The sequence below is a fragment of the Callithrix jacchus genome, chromosome 4, assembly GCF_049354715.1.
Source record: "Callithrix jacchus isolate 240 chromosome 4, calJac240_pri, whole genome shotgun sequence".
Classification (NCBI taxonomy): domain Eukaryota; kingdom Metazoa; phylum Chordata; class Mammalia; order Primates; family Cebidae; genus Callithrix; species Callithrix jacchus.
Window position 1 is genome coordinate 122578693 of NC_133505.1, and position 27456 is coordinate 122606148.

The following is a 27456-nucleotide window of genomic DNA, read 5'->3' on the forward strand; positions in this document are numbered from 1 at the left end:
CAGCCCCAGAGCCACAGGAAACTTGACGTGCTTGCAACAGCTCATTAAATCCCCATCCCATTTTAGCATGCCCCTCTTCCCATATTCCATAATTACATTTTAGTTACTTTTCCAAGCACAAACCTTAACCAGGCTACTAAGCAAAACCGCAATTACTTTTGCACCAAGCTAAAAAAATCAGTCATCCTCATTTCCTCCCTCCCCTTTAAGTTGTCCTTCCATTTTCTTGGGTTTGTCTGCATTACATTCCCACCATTTACAGTATCATCCCTTGTGCAAAATGGCGCAGTATTATTAATACGTCACATCTGAGTTATCACAGTACTTAATAACTGATCTCCCTGCCTCTGTCCAGTCTTGTAGCCCTCAAACCATCCTCCATGGCACTTAATGTTACTATATAATGCAAGTCACGTCAGTCCTCTGCTATAACCTCCACTGGTATGTAAATTAAGTCATTGCTCCAAACAGTTAAAGTAAAATTTATGCAACTGAGCTTTCTGGGATAGAAGGCACAGCGAGCAAATCACGGAACACAGCACGTCCTCAGCAGTCGCATGGGTTTGACGTCAGCGGTTGTCATAGTAGCAAGAGCGAAGATAATGATGCCAGGGCCAGTCGGGACTGAGCTCCTACCGCCAGTCTGATTCCTGCCAGTGCTTAAGGATGGATGGAGAGGGAAAGCATCTTCCAGGCAAAATCTTCATCCTCTGTTCTCTGTCACTTGCACTGCGTCACCAGATCCTCACCCATGCTGAGGACGGGATACAGGGGAGTCTGTCTTACAAGATTAAATTATCATTGGAGAGGGAATGTGTCTGCCTTGTCCACTGCGGTGTCACCAATGCTGCTAACTCAGTTCCTGCCCCTGCCCGCAGTTGTGAGAATCATAATCCAAGTCTCTATTCTCCTTTCTCTCTCATCCCTTGGCCTCAGCTGTCTACCAGTACAGACTCTGACTTCCAAATATTTCACTGACACCTGTTTTCCTGAATCTCATACACAGTTCCTCCTCCACACTAGGCAGCTCCACTCATTCTGAAATCAAGCTTGAGATTCTCCTTTTGCCTAGAAACCAAACATGCAGGTCACCTTGTGTATCTTATCTTCCTTACTTGACCATCTATTAGATTTCTCCAGCTAATAACCTTCATTATCTTCACCCTTTTACCTCCAGTATGCAATGCATTAAATCCTGCTTAATATACCTAGGAAATCTCTCATCTCTGTCCTCCTCTCTCTTTCTATTAGGTCTTCTAACTCCTCCTCAATCTCTCTCCAGATACTTTTCATTAGCACAGACTTCTATTTTTGAGTTCTATCTTTCTTATTATTTACTTAAACACAAATATATTTAATCATATGCACACAGTATCTCATTGACTTCCATTCCATATAGCATCCTATGGTGATTGTACAATCTGGTTCCTAAATTACCTTTTCATCCTCCTTAACTCTTATCTCCATAAAAGTACCCATTACTCCTACTGAAATGATTGCCTTTTATTCTTATATCAAGTTTTTGTTCTTGCTATTCTGTCAACATCAGTGTTTCTCAGACTTTAGTATACACAGTGAATCACCTAGATCTTGTTAAAAGGGAGATTCTGATTCAGAGGCCCTGGTGAAACCTTAGATTCTGCATTTCTAAATAAGTTGTCTTTGAAGCAGATGCTGCTGGTTGGAAGATCACATTTGAGTGGCATAGATATACATAGAATGCCTTCTCCCTCTTCTCTCTGTTGACTGCCTACCTCTGCTTTAAGGTCAAACATACAAATCACATTTCCTTTGCAATATCTTCCATCTGCAGCACCAGTCAGAGCTGTTTCTTTTTCTGTATTGTTTAGTGCTTTCACTTGGCTACAGTTGGGAAATTGTCTGATGAACTTTATCACTGGGATGTTGGTGCTGAGGGTTACAGCTGTATGCAGGAGTCTTCTGTCTTTAGCACAATTCCAATAACATTAAAAGCTTGCTGAATGAAAAAGACTGAATCTATCAGCATACTAGTCAAAAATTTATTAATCTAGATGTTTGTGGCTTGCCCATTGATTTGCTTGAATTTATAGCAAGATAAGTTTGGCATGTGACAAAGCCATGATTTCTAATCAGAGTCATTGCATATAGCCCTGCCTGCCTGTTCCTGTACCACCAGTGACAGATTTTAGTAACTGAGTAATGTCTCAGTGCGTGCATTTACTTGAATATTGTTATTCTGGAAAGAATTGTTTTCAGTCTTTGCTATTGCAAATAATATGCCAATAAAAATCACTGTAAACTCTTAGGTCCATAAACATATAGTTTTGCTAGAAATTGTCCAGTTTCCCTCCACAAGGATCATAGTATCTTCTATTTCCAACAGCAACATATAAGAATACCTACCATGTCCCACCTTGGAAATATAGTATGTTGTTCAGGTCACTTTTTAAAGCAGCTTTATTTTCATATAATTTTCATATACCACTGTAATTTTTATATACCATAAAATTCACCCATTTTATGTGAATATTTTTCTTTGTAAATTTACCCACTTGTGCAGTTGTGCATTACAACAATCCAGTTTTAGGACACTTCCATTACCTCAGTAAATTCTGCTGTGAGCACTTTTAACAAAATACTTGGCATAGACAAGTATGTGGTGGGGGTTAACACAGATGGCATAAAATCTGGTCTCACAAAACATGTAAGAACAAACGTGGTTAAGCATTCTTAAAGAACTTTTTCTTCTATTTTTTCTTTTTATTAGATCTTAACATGATGGGTTTTTTTCTCTCTCTCTCTTTCTGTTCATTTAGATCTCAAGATAATAAGTAAAATCTCTCCTCTCTCTCTGTCTCTTTCTCTCTCTCTCTGGAGCACTATGATGGTTGGTTTTATGTGGAAATTTGGCTAGGCTATCATACCCAGTTTCCAATTAAACACTAACCTAAATGTTGCTGTGAAAGTATTCTGTAGTTGAGTAAGCATCTATAGTCAGATAACTTTAAATAAAGGAGATACCATTGATAATGTGGATAGGTGTCATCCAATCAATCAATTGAAGGGCCTTAAGACTAAAATTGAGGTTTTCCTGAGGAAGAAAAAAATGTTCCCTTTGGACTGTAGCTTCTGCCAGAGAATTGTCAGCCTGCTGGCCTGCCCTACAGATGTCTGATTTGCCAGCTCCCACAATCAGGTAAGCTAATTCCTAGACTGTCTATCTGTCTATCTTTCATCTGTCTTTATATATACATACATATGTACATGTATATATACACACATGCATTCAGTTCTCTTAAAAATATACTACTCCTTAAAAGTCTTTTTATATCTTGAAGACTCTTGGAATTTCTAAATATTATTGAACAACTCAAAGAGACTGTTTATAAGGATGAATATGATATATGTTCTACCAGAAAAACAGGACATTCTATCTCCTGTTGTTCCACTTATATGGTAGAACTCTGATCTTCAAACCTGTTTAAGCCCTGAAATAACTTTTTAAAATTACATATCTCATCTCTGCACATTTTTAACTTCACATTTGTTATTTTTTTAACTATAAATGTATTTATATAGTAATAAATATATAGATATATAACAAATATACATACAGAAATATATATTTATAACTTCACTTCAGCCTAAAAGTTTATATCTTTTCTTCTGATTTTGAAAGAAATTAAAAACATTTTTGTGGGCCCTTAAAAGTATCGTGGGCCTTAGGCACAGTGCTTTCTAGGCTGTGGGTACACCTTAGTGCGTTATGATAACAAAATATCATAGATTAGGTGACTTATAAAAAATTGAAATTTATTTCTCACAGAATATTGTTATTCTGGAAAGAAAGAAACTTCCCATCATATTAGGTATGGAAATGAGCTAGTGAATTGTCTTAGGCAATTTTCTGTATATTATAGCAGAATACCTCTTAAAGGACCCACCTGGCAATACTACCAGGTTGGGGATTAAGTTTCAACATGAGTTTAGCGAGGAAAAATATTCAAACCATAGCAGTAATTAAGCATATTTAAACCCAAAGAAAATACTTTGAAGGAATTAGCTGCTCTTAATTATTAAAGAACTATGAATGAATAGTAAACCCCCCAAACCAAAGTAGATAAGGGTAAGAATCACACTTTATTCTATTACATTTTCTCCAGCTCACTGATAAGGTATTTATTTTCTTTAATAGTATAATTTTCCTGTTATAGCCCCCAACACAAGCATTTTACTGGACTTTTTACTTGAAAAATGTCTTACCTGTCCATGCCAAGATACAGAGAAAGTATATATGAAAATGTACAATTGGAGAAAAAAATTTCTAGCCCAGAATTGAGGAAGGGATTTATAAAAGTAAATATGAACTGTTCAGTCAATGTACATATATATAGGAAGGAATCTTAGAAATAAAAATTATAAATATATTTTAATCATAATTCATTATTTAATAACCTCTAACAAGTCAGAGATTACCACCAGGATATAAGCATCCTTAGAGAAGAGAGTCCAAGGATGCTTAGGGCAGAGAGTTAGGCCATCTCATGCACTACTATATCTACTGCCTAAAACATTCTGTGAAATCTAGTAGAAATGAAGAGTGAGATGAGAAAGAAAATGAGTTGTATTTCTAGCTCAGATTCTGTTTGACCCCACCAGGTTGTGCAGATCCTCTCATGTCTGTAACTTTTTACTTGTAACAGAAAACCCTGGTAACAACTCACATGTCTATTTATAGAGGACTATTATTAATAAATAAATAACAGAGCATGTGTAAAATAGAATGAAATGCATATATTTTAAAAGGAGGGAGATTACACTGCTAGCTCCAAAATAGTTTAAAAACAGCAAGTTGCAGAGCTTCATGCAGGTTATTCTAATATTAGCATTTAAAAGCATTTAAAAATTATGAGTATTATATCAGTTTGCTAGTGCTGACATAACAAAATACCACAAACTAGATAGCTTGAACAACAAAATTTATTTTATTTCTTTGCAGTTCTGCAGGCTGAAGTCTGAAACCATGTTGTAGGAGGATTGGTTACTTTTAAGGCCTCTCTCTTCTTGGTGTGTAGATGGTTATTTTCTGCCTTTGTCTTCACGTAGTCTTTCCTCTGTGTCTATCTGTGTCCTAATCTCATCTTCTTATAACGTGACTGTATTGGATTAGATCTACCCTGAGAGCCTCATTTTAATCTAATCCAATCACTAAAGGCTCCATCTCTAAATAGTCACATTCTGACACACTAGGGGTTATGATTTTAACTTATGATTTGGGGAGGAACATAATTCAGCCCATAACAGGTATATACATATACCAAAACTCATCATATTGTATGCTTTAGATATGTTCAATTTATTGTATGTTGATTATGTATTAACAAATGTATAAAAACATGGAGGAAAAGAATTTAGTCATATTTATATTTGCTTTTATATGCATAAAAGAGCGATTGCCTTTTGCAGAAGAGGTGAGTGCATAGCAAATGGAGTTCAAAAATGAGACTTAAAAACATGTAAATATATTACTGATTCAGAAAAAATCTCAGATACATATTTTTAAACGTTAATAAAATATGACACCAAGTGTTCGTTTGGGGAGTTTGGGGGAGGCAGCTGTGAGCTGAGATTAGTAGTTCTGGCATACAAAACTTCCCACAGGTTCTGCTGTCTGTCATAAGTTTCACTTAGCTTTATTCAAGGCTGTCAGCCTAGCCTTGACTGTGTCATTGTCCCATATCTATTTTGTAACTTTTATACTGACAAAAAGTTTACTGTTTTTTAAACTCTTCCTGTCCATATTGTCCATATGCTTTTACAATAAGAAAATAAAAAGAGTTACTTCATTGTAGTAAGACATAGCTATATCTGTGAACAAATTACCATTTCCAAGACAGCTTTTGCCTAAATTGATTGCTTCTCCATGTCTTTATTCAATTTTCATTTGTTTCTTAACTTTATTAGGTCAGTTTTTTGGTACTTTGTAGGCTAAAAGAACAAATTTGAGCTTTGTTCTCCTATGAGTTTTTCTCCTTTATAGTTATTTTATAACCCAAACATTTATTAGCGATTAGGTTAAAGGGTTTGAGGAATAATTTTTAAATCTTGTAGAACTTTGGTCCTAACAATATATTTTTAATTTTTTTTGTTTTGTTTTTATTTTTTTTAAAGACGGGGTTTCGGCGTGTTGGTCAGGCCGGTCTTGAATTCACGACCTCGGGTGATCCGCCCACCTTGGTCTCCAAAGTGCTTGGGTTATAGGCGTGAGCCACCAGGCCCAGCCACAATATGTTTTTATAGAAAATATCTTCAATTAATACATTTTACCTAACTGTTAGGACTGCTTTAAATTAAAGCAAAGACAGTTGAATTTTAGGAAAATAATACAGGTTTGCTTTTTTATGAAATAAAGCTTTTTATCAGTGAATTTGAGAGAAATTGTGAAAATAATAAACTCTATAAAATTCAGTTCAAAGGGCATTCTAAAGCCCTCCTTCTTTCCTTTATTCATTGCTGACCTGTTTTCAATATAAATGGGAGATTGTAGCAGCACTAAATTTGGGCCTTATATAAAGATCTCATAGGAGGTTGGCTGAGGCTCCATCCTAAGTGGGAATTGTTGGTATGGGTGTCCTAAGGGATGCCAGATAGGTTTATTCTGTACTAGAGTTGTTTCCTGTTTGTGGCAATACCATGGGACACATTCAGGTCCAGGAATCCAAATTCGGAAATGCTCTCTGGGACTATCATCTTACTCTCTCTTCTAGCCCCAATTTGAAATCCTTTGGAATAAGGAGGCAAAGTGAATTCTTGTCCTGGCTCTTATTATAACATTTCAGTGACTTTGGCCAGATTCCTTAACTTTTCCAGATATCCATTTATTTACCTGTAAAATAAAGGGATAATAACTAAGACTTCTTAAACACTTACTTTGTGGCAGACACTTTTCTATGTGCTTTATTTTTATCTTTATTAATTTATTTACACCACCACTCAGTGAGGTAAGCATTGTTATTATGCTCATTTTAAAACTGTGGAAACAAATTATCATCACCACCTATCCCCTTTGTCTTCTTTATTTTTTTATGTCTTCTAACATTTTTTATCTTTATCTTTCTGTATTTTCTAACGTATTTTTAAATAAACTTTGTAAAATCAGTATACTCACTATACTCTTTTCAGGACACTTTTTTGGATTTTGGGGGGGTTTGTTTGTTTGTTTTTAGACAGGGTCTACCTCTGTCACCCAGGCTGGAGTGCAGTGATATGATCTCGGCTCACTGAAACCTCTTTCTCCAGACTCAAGCAATTTTTCTACCTCAGCCTCCCAAGTAGCTGAGACTACAGGCGTGCAACCCCATACCCAGTTAATTTTTGTATTTTTTTAAGAGATGGTGGTTTTATCATGTTGACCAGGCTGGTCTTGAACTCCTGGACTCAAGCAATCTGCCTGCCTCAGCCTCCCAAAGTGCTGGGATTGCAGGTGTAAGCCACAGTGCCAACCTACATTTCTAAATATTATGTAAAAAATAGAGGTTTATATAACTATTTTCTATTGACCTTGAAAAGAAGTACAGCGCCTGATCTAAATAATGTTAAAAAGTGTTTATTTGGGTTTGTAAACACTGTGCTTAAAACTTCCATTGATTTGTTCCTCTGTACTCTACAGCTTCCACCTCAGTTCTGTGGCTTTCACATTCCCAACAGGTGCTTCACTGCAGGAATTAATAATATTCTGAGTCTTGCAGTTTCCTAGCTAGCAGGCTCTGCCAGAACCTGCAGCCTCAGCTGCCCTCATAGATTAATTATTCATTAAGGCAGTTTCCAGTGTAGGGGCCGGAAACCGGAAAGGGAGATGTTTGTATGAAGTGAATTTGTTGTTTTTACTTGATTTGGGTTTTTTGCTTCTTATTAGATTACTGAGTCTCAACATTTGAGAAATTATAATGCTATAGATTTTTTTGATTTTTCTAAAGTATTAGAAAGATTTTCTTCCCACTATCCTTGCAAAGTGGGCATCTACATATCAATCATAAGTCTTTTCAGAAATATTTCTGTAAATTATTCATTTTCCAGTTGCCTTCAAATCCACATTATATTCATATTAAGACATTTCAGTAAATAAACAGACATGAGAAGTGATCACTTTTTTCTGGGTTTCTCCAGGAATGTGCTGAATATTCTTAGACCCTTTTAATGTTAGGCAAATACATGATTTTGACTTCCTATTGCTTCTTTCTTTAAAGAATAGTGGGATTTTCATTTATTTTTGCAGAATAATTTAAAATTGGCTGCTGAAATGTCAGCAAGATAGGCATAAATATTTCTTGAACATAAGCTGCTAGGTGCTATAATTTGGCTTTAATTATCTATAAATGTGTTTTTAGAATTTTGTTCAAAATATTTGAGATTATGCAGAAATACACCTTATTATTGTGATATATTTGACTCATTTTTGTTGTAGGATTAATAAATTGTATTTCATTTCAGTTACAGTGACCATTTACAGTACCATTTACAAATCTTTAATTTGTAAATGTTAAATTCTCTAATACCATATTCAAGATGTTTTATGTTATAAATGAAGCAGAGATTTAGTGTGGTTGTCTGTGACTTTTACATCTAGTTTCTTTAGGGAAAATTAGATTTTGGTTAAAGGTACTAATGTTGCCAGAGATGTATTTTGAATGACTGACTTATCCATCTTTGCCTCCTTTCTAAACCCTTTGTTTTCTCCCTGTCCTACTCCAGGATTGATTTACAACAAAGCCAGTGAAACTTAAGCTTTAAGACCCCCTCATTTATCTCCTCCAAATCCTGTCAGGGACCATGGTAATTTTGTATTGTTAATTCTGTATTTGTTCTCTTAAAGAGGACCCTTCTAATTATAGAAACTTCTTTATACACAATCTATGTATCCAACATAGGATTGTATATCATAAGATTCTTAGTGGCACAGCAGAAAGGACCAAAAAGTGGTGGGAATAAAACCTTTTTAAAATCAGAAATCATATAATTGATGTGAGAAAAAGGAGGTTATTTTTCTCCATACGGTTTGCAAAGCTGTATCAACAACTAACGAAGTCTCTGCTGATATATCATGTATTTCATAAAATCTTACTTTATCTTCCTTTATCATTGTGCTGGTAGGCAGATTCTCTTCAGCTTTTCAGCTCGTGTACAAGGAATAGAATCATGGGCAAATTTCAGAGAGGCAAAGACATTTACCACTTTCACCAGCCCTGCTTTAACAGTAGTGGGCAAGTCAAGTGCTGGGAGAGAACAACTTGGAATGGTCCACACACTTGTGCTTTGGCAGCAAATAGTCGTTTTATTCCTCACCCACCCCAACCTGGTACTAGGGTAAAGCATTTGAGGCACCAAGGAAACAAAATTTACATCTGAATCTGATAGACTACTAATTAAAAACTTATCTCCCTCACCCCCAATTCTAAAAAAAGAACACCTAATGACTTTGTGTTGTTTATTTAATAAACCATTTTGTAGCAGTAGAGGCATGATGTCAAGCAGATGTCTATCTAATCACTGAATAAATCACTTACCAGCTTTGAGATCCTGGGCAAAATAACTTCACTGAACCTTATTTTCCCCAATTAATAAGGCCATAGGATTTAAAAGTATATACCTATAAGGGCCTTATAATATGGTAGGTGCCACTGAATGCCAGCTCCCTCCCCCAACAAGGTTCTTGTTTGTACATGTCCTGCAGCCATGCCCTATGTGTGAAATGCCCAGCTGGCTACTCTCACTTGATTAAAAAGTATATGATTGTTAAACTGTATTTTCAGAGAACGATGAGGAACAGGAGGCACTGCCATCTCTGGATAAACCTGGCTGGTACTCCCAAGGAAACGCTGTCCACCTCTATGAACTCCTGAAGAAAATGACTGGCAAACCTGAACCCAAGGTATTTTCCAGTTGCAGAGGAATCCTCAGCACCCACTTGCAGACATAAGCAGTTGTGAACTAAAACCATTCTCAGTGCATTCAGTTTAATCATTTGTGGCAGATAGGCAGATGATTATCTGCCTCTGCCTATCTGCCAAATCTCTCCTCTTAAATCTTCTGTTTAAATAAGGCTTTCCTTGATCAATGTCAAAGCTGTCTATCTGTGATAGAGAAGAGCAAGGATTCCAAGCAGGGCACCACAGATTTAGGGGGTGTATGGGTGTGTAGGATGCCTTTGGAATGTTATCCTGATAACGATCCATCCAAAAAGTTTTTATATGTAAAACAAACAACTGAAATTATGCCGCAGACTAGCCTAAAGATATGCTTGTTTTTGACAACATAATCACGTTGTTGATCATGTTGAATTGGTGCATTTCTAACAGCAGAGCCCTTCTAAAAAAATATTTACCAGAATTTTCCATGAGCTAAGAGATCATGGGGTAACAGAGCCCTGCTTCATTGGCTGTCACCATGTCACAGTCCCCTGGAGACTCCTGAGGGTTAATGGATAGAGCAATCTGACTTGCACATGCTGATTCTTACATCCCTTAACTCTGTTTTCACATCTGAAAATTGAGGGGTATGGACTTAGTCAATGGACTTTTGCCTCAGATTACCTAGGGAACTTTCCAGATTCTACATACCCAATTCCACTCTCACAGATTCTGTTTCAGCAGATTTGGGGTTGAGCCTAGATACTCTCTTGAAAAGTGGTTGTGATTTGCACTTTTAATAATCTCTAACCTACTATAACAAGTTGTCTAATACCTCACCAGCTCTTCAACTGCAGGGGCCGTTTTATTAATAATTGTAAACATATATGTAAACATATAGGTTCACTTCTTTAGGAAAATTGAATAAAATAATTTATTTCACCTTATGCTCTCTTCCACCTATGAATGTGTTGTATAACTTTTTAAGACAAATCTGGCACCCAGTGAATCAAATGAAACAAGTTGATGGTCACCTGTGAGGTTATTCAAACAAGTTTAAGATGTTTATGCAATTTTTGGTTGTCATACTCTGATGGCTGTTGAGAAATTTTCTTCTTTCTTATATGAAATAAATGCCACTCCCTTTCACAATTCTATGCCTCAAACAGCATCTGCTGTCTGTCTTACAGGTTGTTTATTTTGGTGACAGCATGCATTCAGATATTTTCCCAGCTCGTCACTATAGTAATTGGGAGACAGTTCTCATCCTGGAAGAACTCAGAGGGGATGAAGGCACAAGGAGGCAGAGGCCTGAGGAGTCAGAGCCTCTAGAGAAGAAAGGAAAATATGAGGTAAGTGTTCCCTGTAGTTCTTTCCTTGAAAGAAAAATGTTTATGTCTGAAAGATAAAGTATTTTTATACTATATGACTCCAAAATTATCCTGGTCAGACTGAATACCATCATATTTTTAAAAAATGACTAATAATTTGAAACTTTGTATTAATTTTATTGACTTCATATTCCATTTATATTGAAAGCAATAAATAATAATGCCATCTTCATTCCTTTCTAAAAAGTAAATACTAAATAAGAAAATTATGACAAGTTGTGTTTTAACTATCCTATAGACATCATAATAATAGAATTAGAGAATTATTTTCATTGTAAGGAAAGAATTATTTTTCAGGGATGTTCTGTTTGGGCTAGTTTTCAGATAATAACCAACTGACCATATAAAAATCTAGTTTCTGTTTAAAATAAAGGATAATAATAAGGAGGGACTATTTTTCCTGTTCCAAAAATGTAATGTGTGCCCAAAGCCTATTTGTAGATTCCTACAGGGTATCAAAGTTTTTATTTACTTAATTGACAAAAAAATTATGAGATTGAACATTAATCATCATTTTAATTATTCTGTTCTCTTGCTTCAGGGACCAAAGGCAAAGCCTCTAAATACTTCATCTAAAAAATGGGGCTCTTTTTTTATTGATTCAATTTTGGGACTGGAAAATACAGAAGACTCCTTGGTTTATACATGGTGTTGTAAGAGAATCAGTACTTACAGCACTATCGCAATTCCAAGTATTGAAGCAATCGCAGGTAAGGGGGAAAATACCTGTAAAGCTTCACCTGTTACTGGCCAATAGTGATCAGTACTAGAATTCTTATATTTAAGAAAGAAAGATTTATTTCCCACAACATTGATTTATCTTTGGGGAAAACATCTTCTAGATATGGCAACCTAGGTAATTAGGACCAGCACTTCTGTGGGAGGCAACTACAAAAGTTCGACATTTTTTAAGTCAGCTTGGAGGCATATTATAAAATTAGGGAAGAGTTATACCAGGATAAGCTGCTAAGAAGGCCCAGTAAGGTGAACGTGGCATTTGAGGCTGCTTTTCCCCATGGGTATTTGCTGATTCCAAAGAGGGCACCAAAGAGGGTGAGTGGGCCTTTCAGTAACTTCATAATCTACAGGAATAGGAACTGGAGGAGAAGGCCTGCCCGAGGAGAGGTGGGTCTGGTGAACTCTCTCTATATTGAGACCTTGAGGGCCTTACTTTAAAATAAGAATAAATTGAGAGGAAATCTCCATTTTCACAGGAACTAAAACTCTGCTTGAAATCAGCTGAATACCTAAAATTGAATTGAGGAGATTCCAGATTATTAGTGCCCCTGCACACCTGGTAGAAACAATTAGATTCTCTTTTGAGTAAGGTAACATCATTCTAGGACTCAAATTATTTCTAAAAACAACTCATATAGAATTTAGCACATAATGGAAAATAGCTGGGCACATAAAGATATAAGACCACACTAACAAAAATAACCATGTTTATTATAGTCAAATACAGAAAAGGAAGGAATGAGAAATTTGGCAGATTAAAAACTATAAAAAGAATGGAGAGTCTAGAATTGAAACATTTAAAAAATGAAATTAAGAACTTAACAGATGGGTTTAACAGCGAATTAGACACAAATGAAAAGTGACTTAGTGCACTGAAAATTAGGTCAAAAGAAAATATTTGGAATGAAGCAATAAGAGAAAAATCATAAAAGATACAGAAGAAAGGCCAAGACATAAAAGATATACTGAGAAGAAGTAAGATTTCTATACAGCCAGCCTTCCGTATTCTTGGGTTTCACATCCTCACATTCAACCAATTGTGGGTAAAAATTATTCAGAGGAAAAAAACAGTAAAACACAGTACAACAATTTAAAATGTTACAAATTTTTTAAAATATAATTATTTATATAGCATTTACATTGTATTCAATATTATAAGTAATCTAGTGATGATTTAAAGTGTACTGGAAGATGTATGTAAGCTATATGCAAATATTATGCCATATTTTGACTTGAACATGCATAGGTTTTGGTATCCACAGGGGTCCTTTTGCAGATACTGAGGGGCATCTGTGATTGGAGTCCCAGGGGATGAAAGAATAAGCCAAAATCAATAGCTCAAACTTTTCAAAGTGGGGGAAAAAAATAAGCCAAAGGTTTAAGAAGCCCAAATAAATTAAACAAAATGAATAAAAAAGAAATTCAGAGTTAACTGATAATGCCAAAGATAATTAAGAAATATTAAAAGCAATCTAGAGCACAAATATAGATTGATTGAATAACAGATTGACATCTGACTTCTCAGAAACAGAGAAGGGTCAAAGATACTAGCTTTAAATTGCTGAAAGAAAATGATGTGAATCTTGATGGAATTCTTTTTTTTTTTAGACACAGTCTTGCTCTGTCACCAGGCTTAGTAAAATGCATTTAACCATGCCCAGCCATCTTGATGGAATTCTATACCCAGTAAACATTTTAAATAATAAAAGTAAAATATTGGCCAGGTGCAGTGGCTCATGCCTGCAATCCGAGCACTTTAGGAGGCCGAGGCAGGCAGATCGCGAGGTCAAGAGATCAAGACCAGCCTGGCCAACAGGGTGAAATCCCATCTCTACTAAAAATACAAAAATTAGCCAGATGTGGTGGCGGGTGCCTGTAATCCCAGGTACTCAGAAGGCTGAGGCAAGAGAATAGCTTGAACACAGGAGGCAGAGGTTACAGTTAGCCAAGATCACGCCACTGCACTCCAGCCTGGGTGACAGAGTAAGACTCCATCTTGAACCACAACAAAAAAAATTATTTTTAGATAGAATAATGGAGAAACTGTGTGTCCAGAAACCTGCACTAAAGGAAATAAAGATTGTTGTTCTCCAGATAAAATTAAAAATAATTGATATTGGAAGACTGGAGATGCAAGAAAGATCTATATGATACAAGTATATGGTATAAGTATTCAAATAAAAAATGAATACTTACTGTTTGAAACAATAAAAATTAAAGTCCCATGGGATTTACATAAATAGAGAATTAAAATGCCTGACAAAAACGGTATATATATATATGCCAGAGTATGGCAGCTAGAATTAACATGTTCTAACATACTAGAATTAAACAATTAAGGATAAGAGTATGTTCAGTATTGATGTCAGAAATGTATGTTGTGATCTCTAAAATAACTGTCAAAAGAATTGTGATGATATACATACCAACCTAATATGTAAAATAATTTAAGAATCTAAAAGAAAACAAAGGAGATGAGAGAATATTAAGAATCAGCAAGACAGATTGATTTAGTAAAATGTTTAATTTAAACCTGAAGTAATTACATTAAATATATGTGACCAAATACTCAAGTAATAGCCAATTTTAGAAAATAATACCCAATTATAGGTGGTTTATAAGAGATATATCTGAGACATAAGGATTCAGAAAGTCTAAATAATCAAAAGATGGATGAGGTAATACCATGCTAACAGTAACCCAAAAAAAAGAAGAGTGGCTACATTAACATGAAACAAAGTAGATATTAAGGGGAAAAATGATTCTCATGAGAGAGATCACTTCATAATTAATAAACTCTAAGTTTTCAGAAATACATAATCGCCAGTCTAAGATACTCAACAAAGTCCCCTCTCCTCTCTCAGGTCGGAACTTAATCTCCCATTTTCACAATACCAAGAAACTGCCTAAAAAAGAAAACATCCACTCTGCTTTATATAGGCATATGCTTTCCACTTGGATTCTTAGTTTCCAAGTTTCCTTCAGCATTTGGCAAAGGGTTTGAGGAAAAACACAGCAGAGTCCGGTTCTCTGACCCTTCCTTTACAGTGGATTCCTAGGCCCTCAATTTTTGTCTTTGGCAAGACTGCCAAAATCTCTACTGGTTTTTCTGCTGCTTGTAGTGACCCCTACCCCCAGCCAGAATTCCAGCACCAGAGGAAAAAAGCTGAGGCAGAGTGTTAGCTCCTGTCTCCCCTGGTTCCTCCTTCCCAGAAATTGTGTCTCCTCAAGTCTTGCTTGCCTTTTTAGCTCTCCAGTGACTTCAGTCTCATGTTTATATTTTATCCAGATTTTCTAGTTGAAGTTAGAATTGGAAGTCTAGTTAATTTTTTTGAACTTCAGATTCTTCTTCCTTAAATTGAAAGTTGACATGTTGTATTAAAATTATTATTTCACTAAGCTTTTGAAGATTATTCTTAGTAACCCTGTTCCTGAGACTATGAAGAAGATTATTAGGTCTCATTCACCAGTGACTTGATACTCTTAAGTAGGGCCTGGGAGATTTCTTTTTAATTTTTATTCAGATAAGCCTTCATATTTTTGAATAAACTTCTGAGCAGAGAGTGTTAAAATTAAACTCACTAGTTAGAGCTCTGGGGATGATCTGAGATATCTCTAAATGTGATTTGACTTAAACATTATTATAATAGGGAAAGATATCTAACTCTTCATCCTAAGTCACCTTTGATAGACCTTCTCTGTGATATGGGAGAAAGAATAAAATTAAATTGTTTTAAATGAGATAGGAAGTGAAAAATAACCTGGTACTTCCCCTTTGCCTCTTAAAACCTTTTTATATTCATGTAATGTTTCTCTATTTATGGATATTCTGTTAGACATGGTTATCTCATTCACATTTAAATGCCTAGAAGCCATTTTTATAGCCGTTGTAAAAGTTTGTATTTATTAGCCATATACATTACAATCATGGTTGGTTTATACACATTTTTAACCTTATATATAATAATAGCTACACAGAGACCTACTGAAGGGGGTAAAAGTAATATTAAAATTGGCCGGGTGCGGTGGCTCAAGTCTGTAATCCCAGCACTTTGGGAGGCCAAGGTGGGCGGATCACATGGTCAAGAGATGGAAACCATCCTGGCCAACATGGTGAAACCCCATCTCTACTAAAAATATAAAAAAAATTAGCTGGGCATGGTGATGTGCGCCTGTAGTCCCAGTTACCCGGGAGGCTGAGACAGGAGAATTGCTTGAACCTGGGAGGCGGAGGTTGCAGTGAGCCGAGATGCACTCCAGCCTGGTACCTGGTGACAAAGTGAGACTCTGTCTCAAAAAAAAAGGGAAATATTAAAATTTTACAACTCTGAAAAATAGCTTTCATTACCAGTGAATATCAAGTTTTGATTTGTTTATGAAAGGCATTCAGAGACCCGTGCAATAATCAAAATTGTTTTTTTTTTTCCTCTCTACAGAATTACCTCTGGACTACAAATTTACAAGATTCTCTTCAAGCAATTCCAAAACAGCTGGCTACTATCCAAACCCTCCATTGGCCTTATCAAGTGACGACATACTAATAACCAAATAAGTTGTCTTTACTGAAAAATGAAGTGAAGACCCATATATGCAGATTAAAAAAAGTTAATTTTCAAAAATTTCTGTAAAAGGCTTTAAGGAACGAGTTTTTAATGAAAATTGACCAAGAAGTTGATATTTGTCCATAGATCTCCTTTCTATAAATTGTCTTGATGTCTAGCAACACTTATTATATTAAAATCTCAGTATCCTAAAACTTAGAACCTTATTGATGTTTTCTATATGATAGTTTTGAGATTAGAATTCACCTGGGGATGGACACACACACACACACACTCAGTCTTACATATATGCCTAGTCCAGTGGTTCTCAGAGTGTGGTCCATAAACTAATAGCATAGCATTACCTGAGAACTTGATAATGCACATTTGCAGGCCCCACCCAAAACCTGCTGAATCGCAAACTCTGAGAGTGGGGCCTACCAATATGTGGTTTAACAAGCTCATCAGGTGATTCTGATTTACCTTATAGTTTGAGAACCCACTGGCTAGACCATATCCTCCAAATACTGGCTTAATTGGTCTGGGTAAATACAGCTGAGCATTGTTATCTTTTGTATGCCATAGGAAAGTGCAGCCAGAATTGAAAACCGACTGATCTATACCAGTTCTTTCAATTAATAGTCAAGAACATTGAGTCCAGTGAGATTAAGTGATTTTTCCAGGCTATGAGTTTTTATGCTATTCCTGTGTTTTCCAAAACAAGAAAATATAAAGACACGATTTCTTCTCTGTTTATACAGCAAGTATGGAACAGAGATGGTCTAGAAGTCAACTATCTCAACCTCCATTGTTACCCAGTAGGTTTTTTTCTAATAATGTTAAAGGCTGTTTAATTTACTTAATCAATTTTAAGCCTTACATTCTCAACTGAGGACAAAAATTGGTTCTTGGGGTGAAAAAAAATCTTAGATATGGATTGTAGACTTCCAAAATCATCCTATTCAACAAAACGTTATTCCTTGGTGTTAATTTATCTCATTAGGAAGAAATCTGTAGTTAAAACTATTTAATTTAATTTGAATTTGATTTCTGTAGTTGGAAAGGGTGGTAATAATGAACAAAAAGTTTGAGAAAAAAATGCTTTAAGGGGTTTTACAGGTATACTACAATCCAGGCCTGTTTTGTTCTATGTGCTAGGTATAGTCATATTAGTAGCTATTTGTTGCAAGATATTTTGAGCCAAATAATGTTTGTAGTATAGGTTCCTGGCTACTGTTTATGCTGTAATTTTATTCTGTCTGTCTGTCCTGGGCGGTATTCGAAAACACACTGATTTTCACTATCTGGTTTTCAAACACTGTCATTATTTTACCTGGATTATAGTGGAGGATGTAGCATATCGATGCATGCAATGGAAAGAAAAGAATTTTGTTAAAATTTGTAAATGTTCAGATAAATCCCAGATATACTGTTGGATGAGTATCTCAGGGTAGGTTAAAAAAAAATTACTGAAATTTTTCCCTAACAGTAGCTTTGTTTGATATTTAACAATAAGTATAGGTGATATACTTGAAATTTATTTCCAGAATGTCATTGGAATATTACAATGAGCATAAATAATCAAGCTTAGGACTAAATGAAAGATGCTATCTCATGTATGCTTTAAATAGATAACTGATTTCAAAATAAAGCTATTTTTCCTTATCTATGTTTATTCTGTAAATGGCAAATAAAATACATCTTTAAATGCTTATAAACTACCTCAATAATGAAAAATGTGAACTCGAAAATAAGAAACTGATTGCACTTTTGGGGCCACTGAGTAGTGGCGGGGGTCCTGGAGGCAGAATTCAGCTGTCAAAAGTTCTAGTCTTCCCTTTATCATTCTACCTAAAGACCCTGAACAAGTTATCACTAAATTCGGCTTCACTTGTTTCCATCTTTTAAAAGGAAAGGCTTAGTTTATTTCTACGTTTCCTTCCTTTCTAGCAGTCAGTATTTCTTCTAATGAATTTTTTTTCGTTGAATTTTTATTTCATTGTTTCTAAAAAGTGCCGGTGTTTCTGATTGAATATGAAGATTAAAAATAATCATCCAAATGTGGCACCATAAAAATTGAAAATATTAAAAAAGTTTGATGAAGCAAGAAAATCATATAAATGAGCAGAAGACATGTTTAATATTCACATACAGGCAAACATTCATGATCTAAAGGACACCTAAAAATAGATGTAAGGGAGCTGTGGTTTTCTTTGCTGGCCACTGTTTATCCCATCATCAGAGGAAAGATCTGAATGGCTGAGTGACCAAATGTTTTGTCAGAATCTGGTATTTGGAATATTGAGGTAGTAAAAATTTCAACAGAACCATGAGTTGCAATCTAAAATCAACTTCTGAGTTTGTTGAACTCTAAACTGAAATCAAGTATTATTTCCCCACCAATGTTCATAGCCAAAAATAACTTTCAATACACACACACACACTTTTAGTGAAAGTTTGAATGAAAATACATTTATCATAATTATTTTGTAACAAATCAGCATAAAATGGAAAGTCAAACTGCCTGTCTGGATACAATAACCTTGACTGAATGTTAGAAATACATGAATAGCTTTTTAAAATCTGCATTTTTGGAGTAACAGTCCTTTACATCTTTGCAGGCTTTGAGCACAAGAAGACTATCGTGAGAGTTGGTTCTAGATTGGTATAAGACTGGAATACACTTGACTGTTTTTGTTACAGCCATGAGGGCAAACCAAGTAATTCACATGGTATCATCTTATTGCCACCCTTGAAAATCCCTGGGCATGGTCCAGTCCACATAGAATGAATTCAAAAAGGTGTCTCTTGTTGGTCTCTAGAACTGTCCTCAGAAATAATAGTAAAATAGTGGTCACGAGTGCTGATTCCTCACTAGGCTACTTCATGTACATTATCTTGTTTACTCTCTACAGCAACTATGTGAGATGTGTATAACTATTAAATTGTACAGATGGGAAAATTGAAATTTAGAGATTAAATACAATGCTTGCTCTACGTTACACTGTTACTAAGAGACAGAACCATACACGAACCCAGGTTTGATCTTCAAAAATCACACTTTTAATTACTTGATACATAATGTCTTCCAATATTAAATCGAGACTGGGGCAAATTCTCAGCCCAAAACCATACTTCAATTTAGCAATAGTATCATGCTAGGACATAAGAGATTAAAAGTGAAGACACAGGCTCTATCCTTAAATAATTCATAATTTAGCCAAATATATTAAAATAGATAGCTGTAATATAAAACTTAACTAGAAGAGTAAAATAGAGATCCAAGAATAATAGGAGTCCTAAAGCATATAATGGGTCTGTTCCTTGTGGAAGCCAAATTGATCAGTAAGCAGGCCTACTCTTTCTTCATATTCTGGTTTAAATGTTCACCTTAACTACTTGGTAAATTTCTCTCACTGTTGCTGAAGTAACCAAATGGATAAGGAGTAATGAAAAGTCATCTTTGAGTAAACTTAGTAGAAAATGGGATATCTGGGCCTGTAGGGAAGTTGGGTCATTACTTCCAATGACAACTGGAAAAATACATAGACTGCTTGACAATCAGTTTCTTATACCATGTACCTGTTGACTGACTCTTTCAGAAAACGTTTATTTTATTTTATTTTTTTACCTTTTTTGGTACTTTGGTAGTGGTATTTCCTTGGTAAAGATCAAAGTTTAAAGCTTAACAAAGTTTAATAAAGAAAAGGAATAAATTACTATCTAAATGTATTAAAAGCAATCACCAAGTTTAATGAATTAAAAAATAAATATTCTTTTAATTTAACAGAAATTTCAGTGGTTCCTTACAATTCTTAGCAGCTAAATTCCATGAGTATAACATTTAATGTCCTTTTGGTGCATTAAATGTTCAATGCCTTTGAGGAAGGGAACAAACAATTTCATTCAGGTGTAGCAAACATAAAGATGACATAAGTAAATTCATGTTAATCCATAACTGAATGGAGTCCTGTATTAAATCAAGTGATAAAATGTACCCCTCTCAAAGGCCATTCATGAATGATTAAGCATAACCTTCAACTGAGGCCTGAATACTCATGTCAATAGGGTTTTTGTTAACATTTTTATGCCAAATTTAAGTTGGTTGTGATAGAGTGGAAGATATGCTAGCTTGATCAGAAAACTGAAGAGTCTGAGACTTGCGTCTTAGTTAATTTAATTTCACTTTCTGGACCTCTGTTTACTCAACTATTTAAATGGAAATAATAAAACTTGTGTTACAAGGATTTTCAAAGTAGTATGAGAGTGCACTTGGAAGTGCCTGACATATCACAGATCTTTTGAGGAGATTGTGAAGCCAGGGAATATGTCACTGAAACAAGATCAAATATCCAAGGCGTAAACAGTGATTCTGTAAGACAGGAACTCAATAATTTTAAATATAGGTAAGGGGTTTTTTTGTTTGTTTTCATTAATGATGAAAACACTGAAGGACACTTGAGTTAACTGGAGATAAAGCATTAGCACCAGGAGAAATGGAGAGAAGATCCTAGTAAGGTCAAAGAAGTGTTTGTAAGTGTCTGGCTTGAACGGAATGCCCAGAAATGGAAGTCCAAGGAGATTGTGAGAGGATGAGGGAAATTATGCAGTGTCACCACTACTCACAGGGCATTATGGCCTAAGCAGACTAAAATAATAACCTCTTAACTGGTTTGGAGGTCCACATGAAGAATTAGGGTCTAGAATTAAGGAAGAAAAAAGAAATTATGCACGGATATATCAGTGAACCAATTGGTTGGCAAATGAAACCTATAAAATGCCTAATAGAGTAATTTAATGACTAATTTAATTAGACTAAACAGAACGGAAACCATGCTAACCTGCAACAAATATGTGGCACCAGCCTATTAGAGTGAATGCTATTGGTTAGACTAATGCAGATAATAAATCAAGTGTAGGAAAAAGGACATTTTCTGATTATGCCCAGAACAGGCATAGAAAAGGTATAATAAAGCTTGAAACAGGTGGTTGACAATGCAGAAATCAATCACTTAATTGAAATGGTAAAATGAATGTTGTTAGGGGAATATAGGATTAAGATGGATGTAGAGCTTGCAAAAGAAAACCTAGCTCTCTAATACTTAAAATTCTCCAGCCCTAGAAATATTCACTCAGCAAGAAATTGCAAGTAATAATCACACCAAGAGTCAGCATCTATTTAACTGTATGTTTAATTAATTTTCTAACTCAAATGAGAAATCTGGGGCCATTTATGTCAAATTTTTGCTTAGATGGCTACAAATACTTGGCAATTCATTTTCACAGATTTTGCAGCATCCATAAAGCCCTCTCTACTAAAGAGAATGCATTGGTATTTATCCAATAAACCTTCATGTAATCGCTGCTATACAGCAGAACTATCATTACTGCTCATTGAAATTGTGACACCTGATATCACTTGTTTGTAGACATTTTATTTCCTATTTTCTTGGTATTCTCTTTAAAGCCACACACTGGTGTAAGAAAAGAATGTAAGTAGCACTCAGAATACACAATAATTCTTCCAAAGGCCTATCTTAAGCTCACTGAAAATTAGACCTCAGAAGGCACAGTTAATATAAATGTAATGAACAAGGATGGTGCATAGATAAGTTTTCCACTGAAAACAGTATTTTAAGTGATACTATACTTAAATATATATATATTTAATATATATTAAGATATATATATATCATACTATAATACAGTATATATATTATACATTATACTATATTATACTATAATATAAAGATATATATCTTTATATATATATTAAATATATATAGTATATATCTTATATGTATAAATTTATATATTTAAGTATTTAAGATATATACCAAATAAGTGTTTCAATTACCACCAAAAACTGCACTGGCTATACAGAAAAAATAATGCTCATGAGTATGCAGTTGCAGTTGGGCTCCTTATTTACCATTTTCAAATGAAGAATCTTGGGAGGTTTGATGTCTATTGCCTTTTTTTTTTAACTTTCAGTATGATAGTTACCGGTATCATTTGATAACTTTAATGATTTCCCAACCTTAAAATTAACCTAGACAACACAGAATTTTTTATTTATTTTTTATTTTTTGGTGAAAACAAGAAATACAGTAATGACATTTTATTTTTCCTTCAAGCACATGTGAGAAGACAAAAGTACTAATGATCATCATTGAGTTTGACAGAGAAATTCTACTAGTACTTACACTGCTTAGGAACATAAAGGTCAAGTACATTACTAGGGCAAGAAATATCAAGACGACAGAGTTATATTTTTCTTTTTGAGGTTACTTTCACAAGACATAACAACAATTTATAAAATATTCAGACTATTCAAAGATCACATTCAAATTATATTTCTAAGAATAGAGCCATATATGAACAGAGAGCAGAACAAGCTAATATATTAACGAATATTCACTGAAGTCTTTATACTGCACAGGACACAAATTTGGTATTTTGCACTTGTTGTCAATTACAAGCAAAAAGCAGGCCTGTAAACATCAATTTTGTCATAGGCTGAAATGGAGAAAGGAAATAGATTTTACTCAAAAACAATGACATAAGGAGCATATACCATTAATCTTCCGCACATATAAAGGTCACTCATAGGATAATTGAGAGAAAACATACAGAGTTACATTTCTGTTTACAAAAATCTACTTGTGAATTCAAGGACTTATGAAAAATTGGAGGAAAACCCTCTTCCAAGCATACTATTTAAACCCCAGCCCCTCTTCCCTGGAGAGCACCTCAGGGGCCTCCCCTCCCACCCCTGATCCTGCAGGGTCTTTCCTGTGGGCCTTTCCAAACCCACTTCACAGCAGGCTCATATCTGCTTCTGGACTTTTACTCAGTTTCCCAAACTAGACTAACCTTTCCACTGTGTGTGTTCAGACCTCCTAAACCCTCAGGGAGCTTAGGGCAAGGCTTTCAAAACCAAAGGGGAAAAAGGTGATGGTGGATGGTCCTTACCACCACACATCCTCATAACTAAGACAGCCCTGACAGCATCACTGTCTCACCTACTAGAACTTGTCCCTGAAAATCCACACAGATGCTACACATTCCCTTATCCCATACAAGAAGGCTGAGGACTTTCCACAATGCAGGCTGCAGCCTGCTTCTTCATTTGTTACGAGCAGGGAAGGAAATGCAGAAGCTGAGAAATGAGGGCCATAAAAGCCAGGCAGTAGGATGGAGACCCACGGGACATCAGGGCAGTAACAAAGTAGTACAAAGGAGAAGGCTGACCTACAAAATGCTACCCTGGGGTCATTTCCAAGCAGTCCAAGGCCCAAAAAAGAATTTCCAACTTTAGAAAAGTGGAGTGAAACTAAGTTTTGGTTGCCTTCACTTAAATCCTGTTCAGGACCTATCTTAAACCCATCACTGTGAGGCCTTTCTCTCTCTCCCCAGCTTCTCAAACTAAAAGTTCAAGAAATACACAGGTTTTGGTAGAATGGATGGTGTAAAGAGATAAGGATGTCAAAATCCGCCTAAAAGAACACTGCCTATAACTAAACAACCTATATGGCTCCCTTTGAAACTTTCAGACCTTGCTAAAGGACGTGGGGTGGAGGAATGAGGGCAGTAAGAAATCCGGAGTCCATTTAATCATACCTTTTTCTCTCTGAACACAATCAAGAAGAGAGCAAATTAAACAAAAGCCTGCTTTGCCAGTTTTGTTTTCCGTTAATAAGCAGCTGAAACTGCTTCAGAGTAAAAGGGAAGAAGGGATAGGAAGGAGAGGAAGAGGGGGATAGAGAGAAAGAGACAGAGAGGCATAACAATTCTCACATTCCAGAAATATCTCTTCCTCAGTGCCCCAACTGACAACTTTGTCATGTTCAGAGTGGGTGCAGGTGGGGAAGAGAGGGAATGCCTAAAGAAGCTGCTCAGATTAAGGGTGGTTTGTTGGCTAGAAGTCAGAAAGACGAAGCCGGAGGAGACTGTGTTCCAGCCTTGCTATGGACACTCTCGCATATGACTGTCCATCCTGGTGGTAGGGGGTGTTCCTGTGTGCTCCCTGGGAACTAAGTCTACAGATAGTTCCTGATGAAGCAGACAATAATGGCCAGAGCAAAGTTCAACCAGGAGGTGACATCAAGTAGGGGTGGGCTTCATACTCACCAGTAACTGGTCATGATGTGGAGTAACCAAAGGTATAGGAAAACCAACGTGGTAACATAGAACACTTTTCATCTATTACCTCATTCATGCCTAGCAGTCACCCACCAGCCACCAGCTTGTTCTACCAGATAACCAGTAGGGTGGATGGCACAAGTCCAGGAAGGCAGCTGGAATCCAGTTGGTGGTAATCTGGAATGTCCAATGTGGGTTGATGGCTAGGTTAAGATATCAGTTTCATCTTGCAGTGGTAAAACCAAAAGAGCTTACCATAAGTACATGGGCATCAGGTACATAGCCAGCATGAAGTATGAAGCCCAGTCAGTTATTCATGAAGATGTATCAAGATTCTTTGTGGTACACAACCACTTAAATAGAAGACCATGGTCACAGACAGGGTCCAAGCCATGCAAAGAAAGGCAGTATGGTACAGTGTATCTATAATATCATATGCTTGGCATCGAAGCCATAGAAGGCCATGCACTTGAAACATGTTAACACATTGCAGAAAAGCATGAAGGCCCAGAGGAAGAATAGCATAGGCAGGTAAGCCAACAATCTTGCAACTGATTACTGAAGATTCAGAAGAACCAAAGGAAAAGATAATCCACAGTATGAAGAGAAAGCAGAAGGAAGACTGCATGCTGTTGGCCAAGCATAGGTCCAAGAGGAGGTGGTAAGGAAGCTTGTGCAGAACCTTCTCACAGGAAATTAGCCAGACTGGAACCTGAAGGATCTGGAGCTCTCCACTGGCTGCCTTGGTGGGCCTCGAATTACTCTGCGGGGCCCTTCACCCATCAGGTAGTATTGTAGGGGATTGGGCCATATTTCTCCTTTGATAATCTCTGCAATTCTGTCGAATTCTAGAAGGCTGTGGTCTGAGAACCAGTTGAAGAAACTAGGGATGGTGTTCCCTTCCCGGTTTCTGTGGATATGAGCCTGGGGGTCTTGGCCTCGGTGCCAGCGGATTGGAGTGGAAAGAGACACCACCCGGCCAGAGGATCTACGCTCATATTCCTTGACGAGCCCCTCATTTCGGAAGTAGGGATTGCTCTGAAAAATGAACTTGAATTTGCAGCCTGCTCTGGGGTGTTTAAGCTCCTCCACCTCTAAATTGATCATGTACCTCAGCATGTCTTCATCTTGGCCACTGATCATAGGTGACAGCTGGGGGTGGTTTCGAAAGGCAGTGACCCAGAAACCTGGGATATTTTGGATAATGAAACTTCTGCGCTGCATGTGGAGCCTTCGCATGCGGCCAAACTTGCGCTCAAGCTGAAGGAAGGCCCTGTCAGCCTGGGCATTTACGTTTGACAACTCTTGATCGATGGCCTCCAGCGAGTCCATGCAGTTATTGATCTTAGGGGCCCTGGGCCGTGTCTCCTCTTTCACCCCTCCTGCCACCCTTTTTTCCTTCTGCACCGCCTTCTTTTCCTCCATCACGGCCCCTGCTTCTCCCTCCTTTTCCAATGCTGCTGAGATGGCGCTCTTTTTAGTCGTCACTTCCTTGGCCTTCTTCCCCGGTATCATCCGAGACCCCAACCGCCCTGTGCCACAGGCTTCTAGAGCCTTCTGCCCAGCAGGGCCACGGGGCTCTCCAAGCTGACAGCCATTTTTCTGGCTGTTGTCAGCAGCCACGGAGGCAGAGGTTGCTTCCAGACCTTTCGTAGAAGGTGGTGCATCCTCCTGCCCGGCTTTGGTCGCTGCACCGCCGCGACTCCCGGCAACTGGGAAGCGGAGGAGGGGGCCACAGTCCCCCGGATCCCGTGGTGCACCTCCCTCCGCAGCGGTCTCTAAGCTGCCCCCACCCGCCATCACCTGTGTCGCCTCGGTTTCTTCATGGAGCCCCTGGCACTGGTCTAGGTCCGGATCTCCTGGGATATGGTCTGGGGCAGACAGGCCACCGGTTTGGACAAGAGGGAGCTTGTTGCCTCCATCCAGGCCGCTCATTTTGGTAGTAGTCAGACTAGCGGGAGAAGGAACGTCTCTCGTTCTCCGCAGCGGCTGCGCTCTGCCGGAAACGTCTAGCGCCTCCGGTCTTTTACTCTCCGCGGTGCTACCATGGTAACCGGTGATGTCAGGGCGGTAGCGTCCTAACATCGCGCGAGAACTCTGCGCCAGTGACTGCGCTTATCAATCCATCGTATTCCTTTGTCTTCTTGTCACGGAAAGAATTTCATCAGTCTGGAAGGGGAGCTTTACTTCCGTAAATGGATGTAGACCAGACTCAAACATGTGAGAACTGTGTTAATGTGGATTTCTAAGCCTCTGAATGAATTTCTAAGGCACCTAAGCTATTGTTTCTGAAAATATTTACTAAAATAAGAAGGGTTAGTTATTGTTTATTCAAGTCGGTTCATAGGGCTATTCATGAGTAGGAAAGTGCATTCACGAACTCACAGGCCTTCCTTATTTAAGGTATGGATTCATGGCTATTACCAAAGAATTTAGATAAGCAGAGTTTGATTTTTAAAGAGAAGTGTTGTTGTGTTTAGTGTTTGTTTTTTTTTTTTTTAATTAACGAGCAGCTGAAAGGAAAACTTCTCTCATCCTAACAAGACATAATAAAGGAATATTTCGATTTGTCTTACAGATTTTAAAGTTTATATAATTTGGCCAACATCAACAAAACAAGCGGACGGTATTTCCTCCTTTAACTAAGAGTAATAAAATGTTTTTCCTTATGTAGACGTGACTGGCACAGGAGCCCAAATTTAGGCTTTTAAGCGTTACCGAAAGAAATACTATCTCAGGAGATTTTAATTTCTA

General features: G+C 36.8%; 2 protein-coding genes across 8 annotated transcripts in view; one reads left to right on the forward strand and one right to left on the reverse strand.

Moving 5' to 3' along the window:
- NT5DC1 (5'-nucleotidase domain containing 1) overlaps positions 1–18275 on the forward strand; it is a 142895-nt gene extending 124620 nt beyond the window's left edge. For 4 of the 7 annotated variants that reach the window (XM_078369974.1, XM_002746883.5, XM_008994940.4 and 1 more), the window contains 4 exons: positions 9792–9910; positions 11078–11239; positions 11820–11988; positions 16453–18275. In XM_078369974.1, coding sequence (XP_078226100.1) covers positions 9792–9910; positions 11078–11239; positions 11820–11988; positions 16453–16568 — 566 coding nt within the window. In that variant the 3' untranslated portion in view covers positions 16569–18275. The remainder of the gene's footprint in view (positions 1–9791; positions 9911–11077; positions 11240–11819; positions 11989–16452) is intronic. The other 3 variants (XM_078369973.1, XM_008994941.4, XM_035296549.2) reach the window with 1 other exon arrangement.
- Positions 18276–22829: 4554 nt separating this feature from the next.
- TSPYL4 (TSPY like 4) lies at positions 22830–26700 on the reverse strand. Its single transcript, XM_008994942.4, has one exon. The coding sequence runs from the start codon at positions 26635–26637 to the stop codon at positions 25399–25401; it is 1239 nt and encodes a 412-aa protein (XP_008993190.3). The 5' UTR covers positions 26638–26700; the 3' UTR covers positions 22830–25398.
- Positions 26701–27456: the final 756 nt, after the last annotated feature.

Coding starts and splice junctions, on each gene's coding strand:
- TSPYL4 (XM_008994942.4), bottom strand. CDS start 26,637: ATGAGCGGCCTGGATGGAGGCAACAAGCTCCCTCTTGTCCAAACCGGT.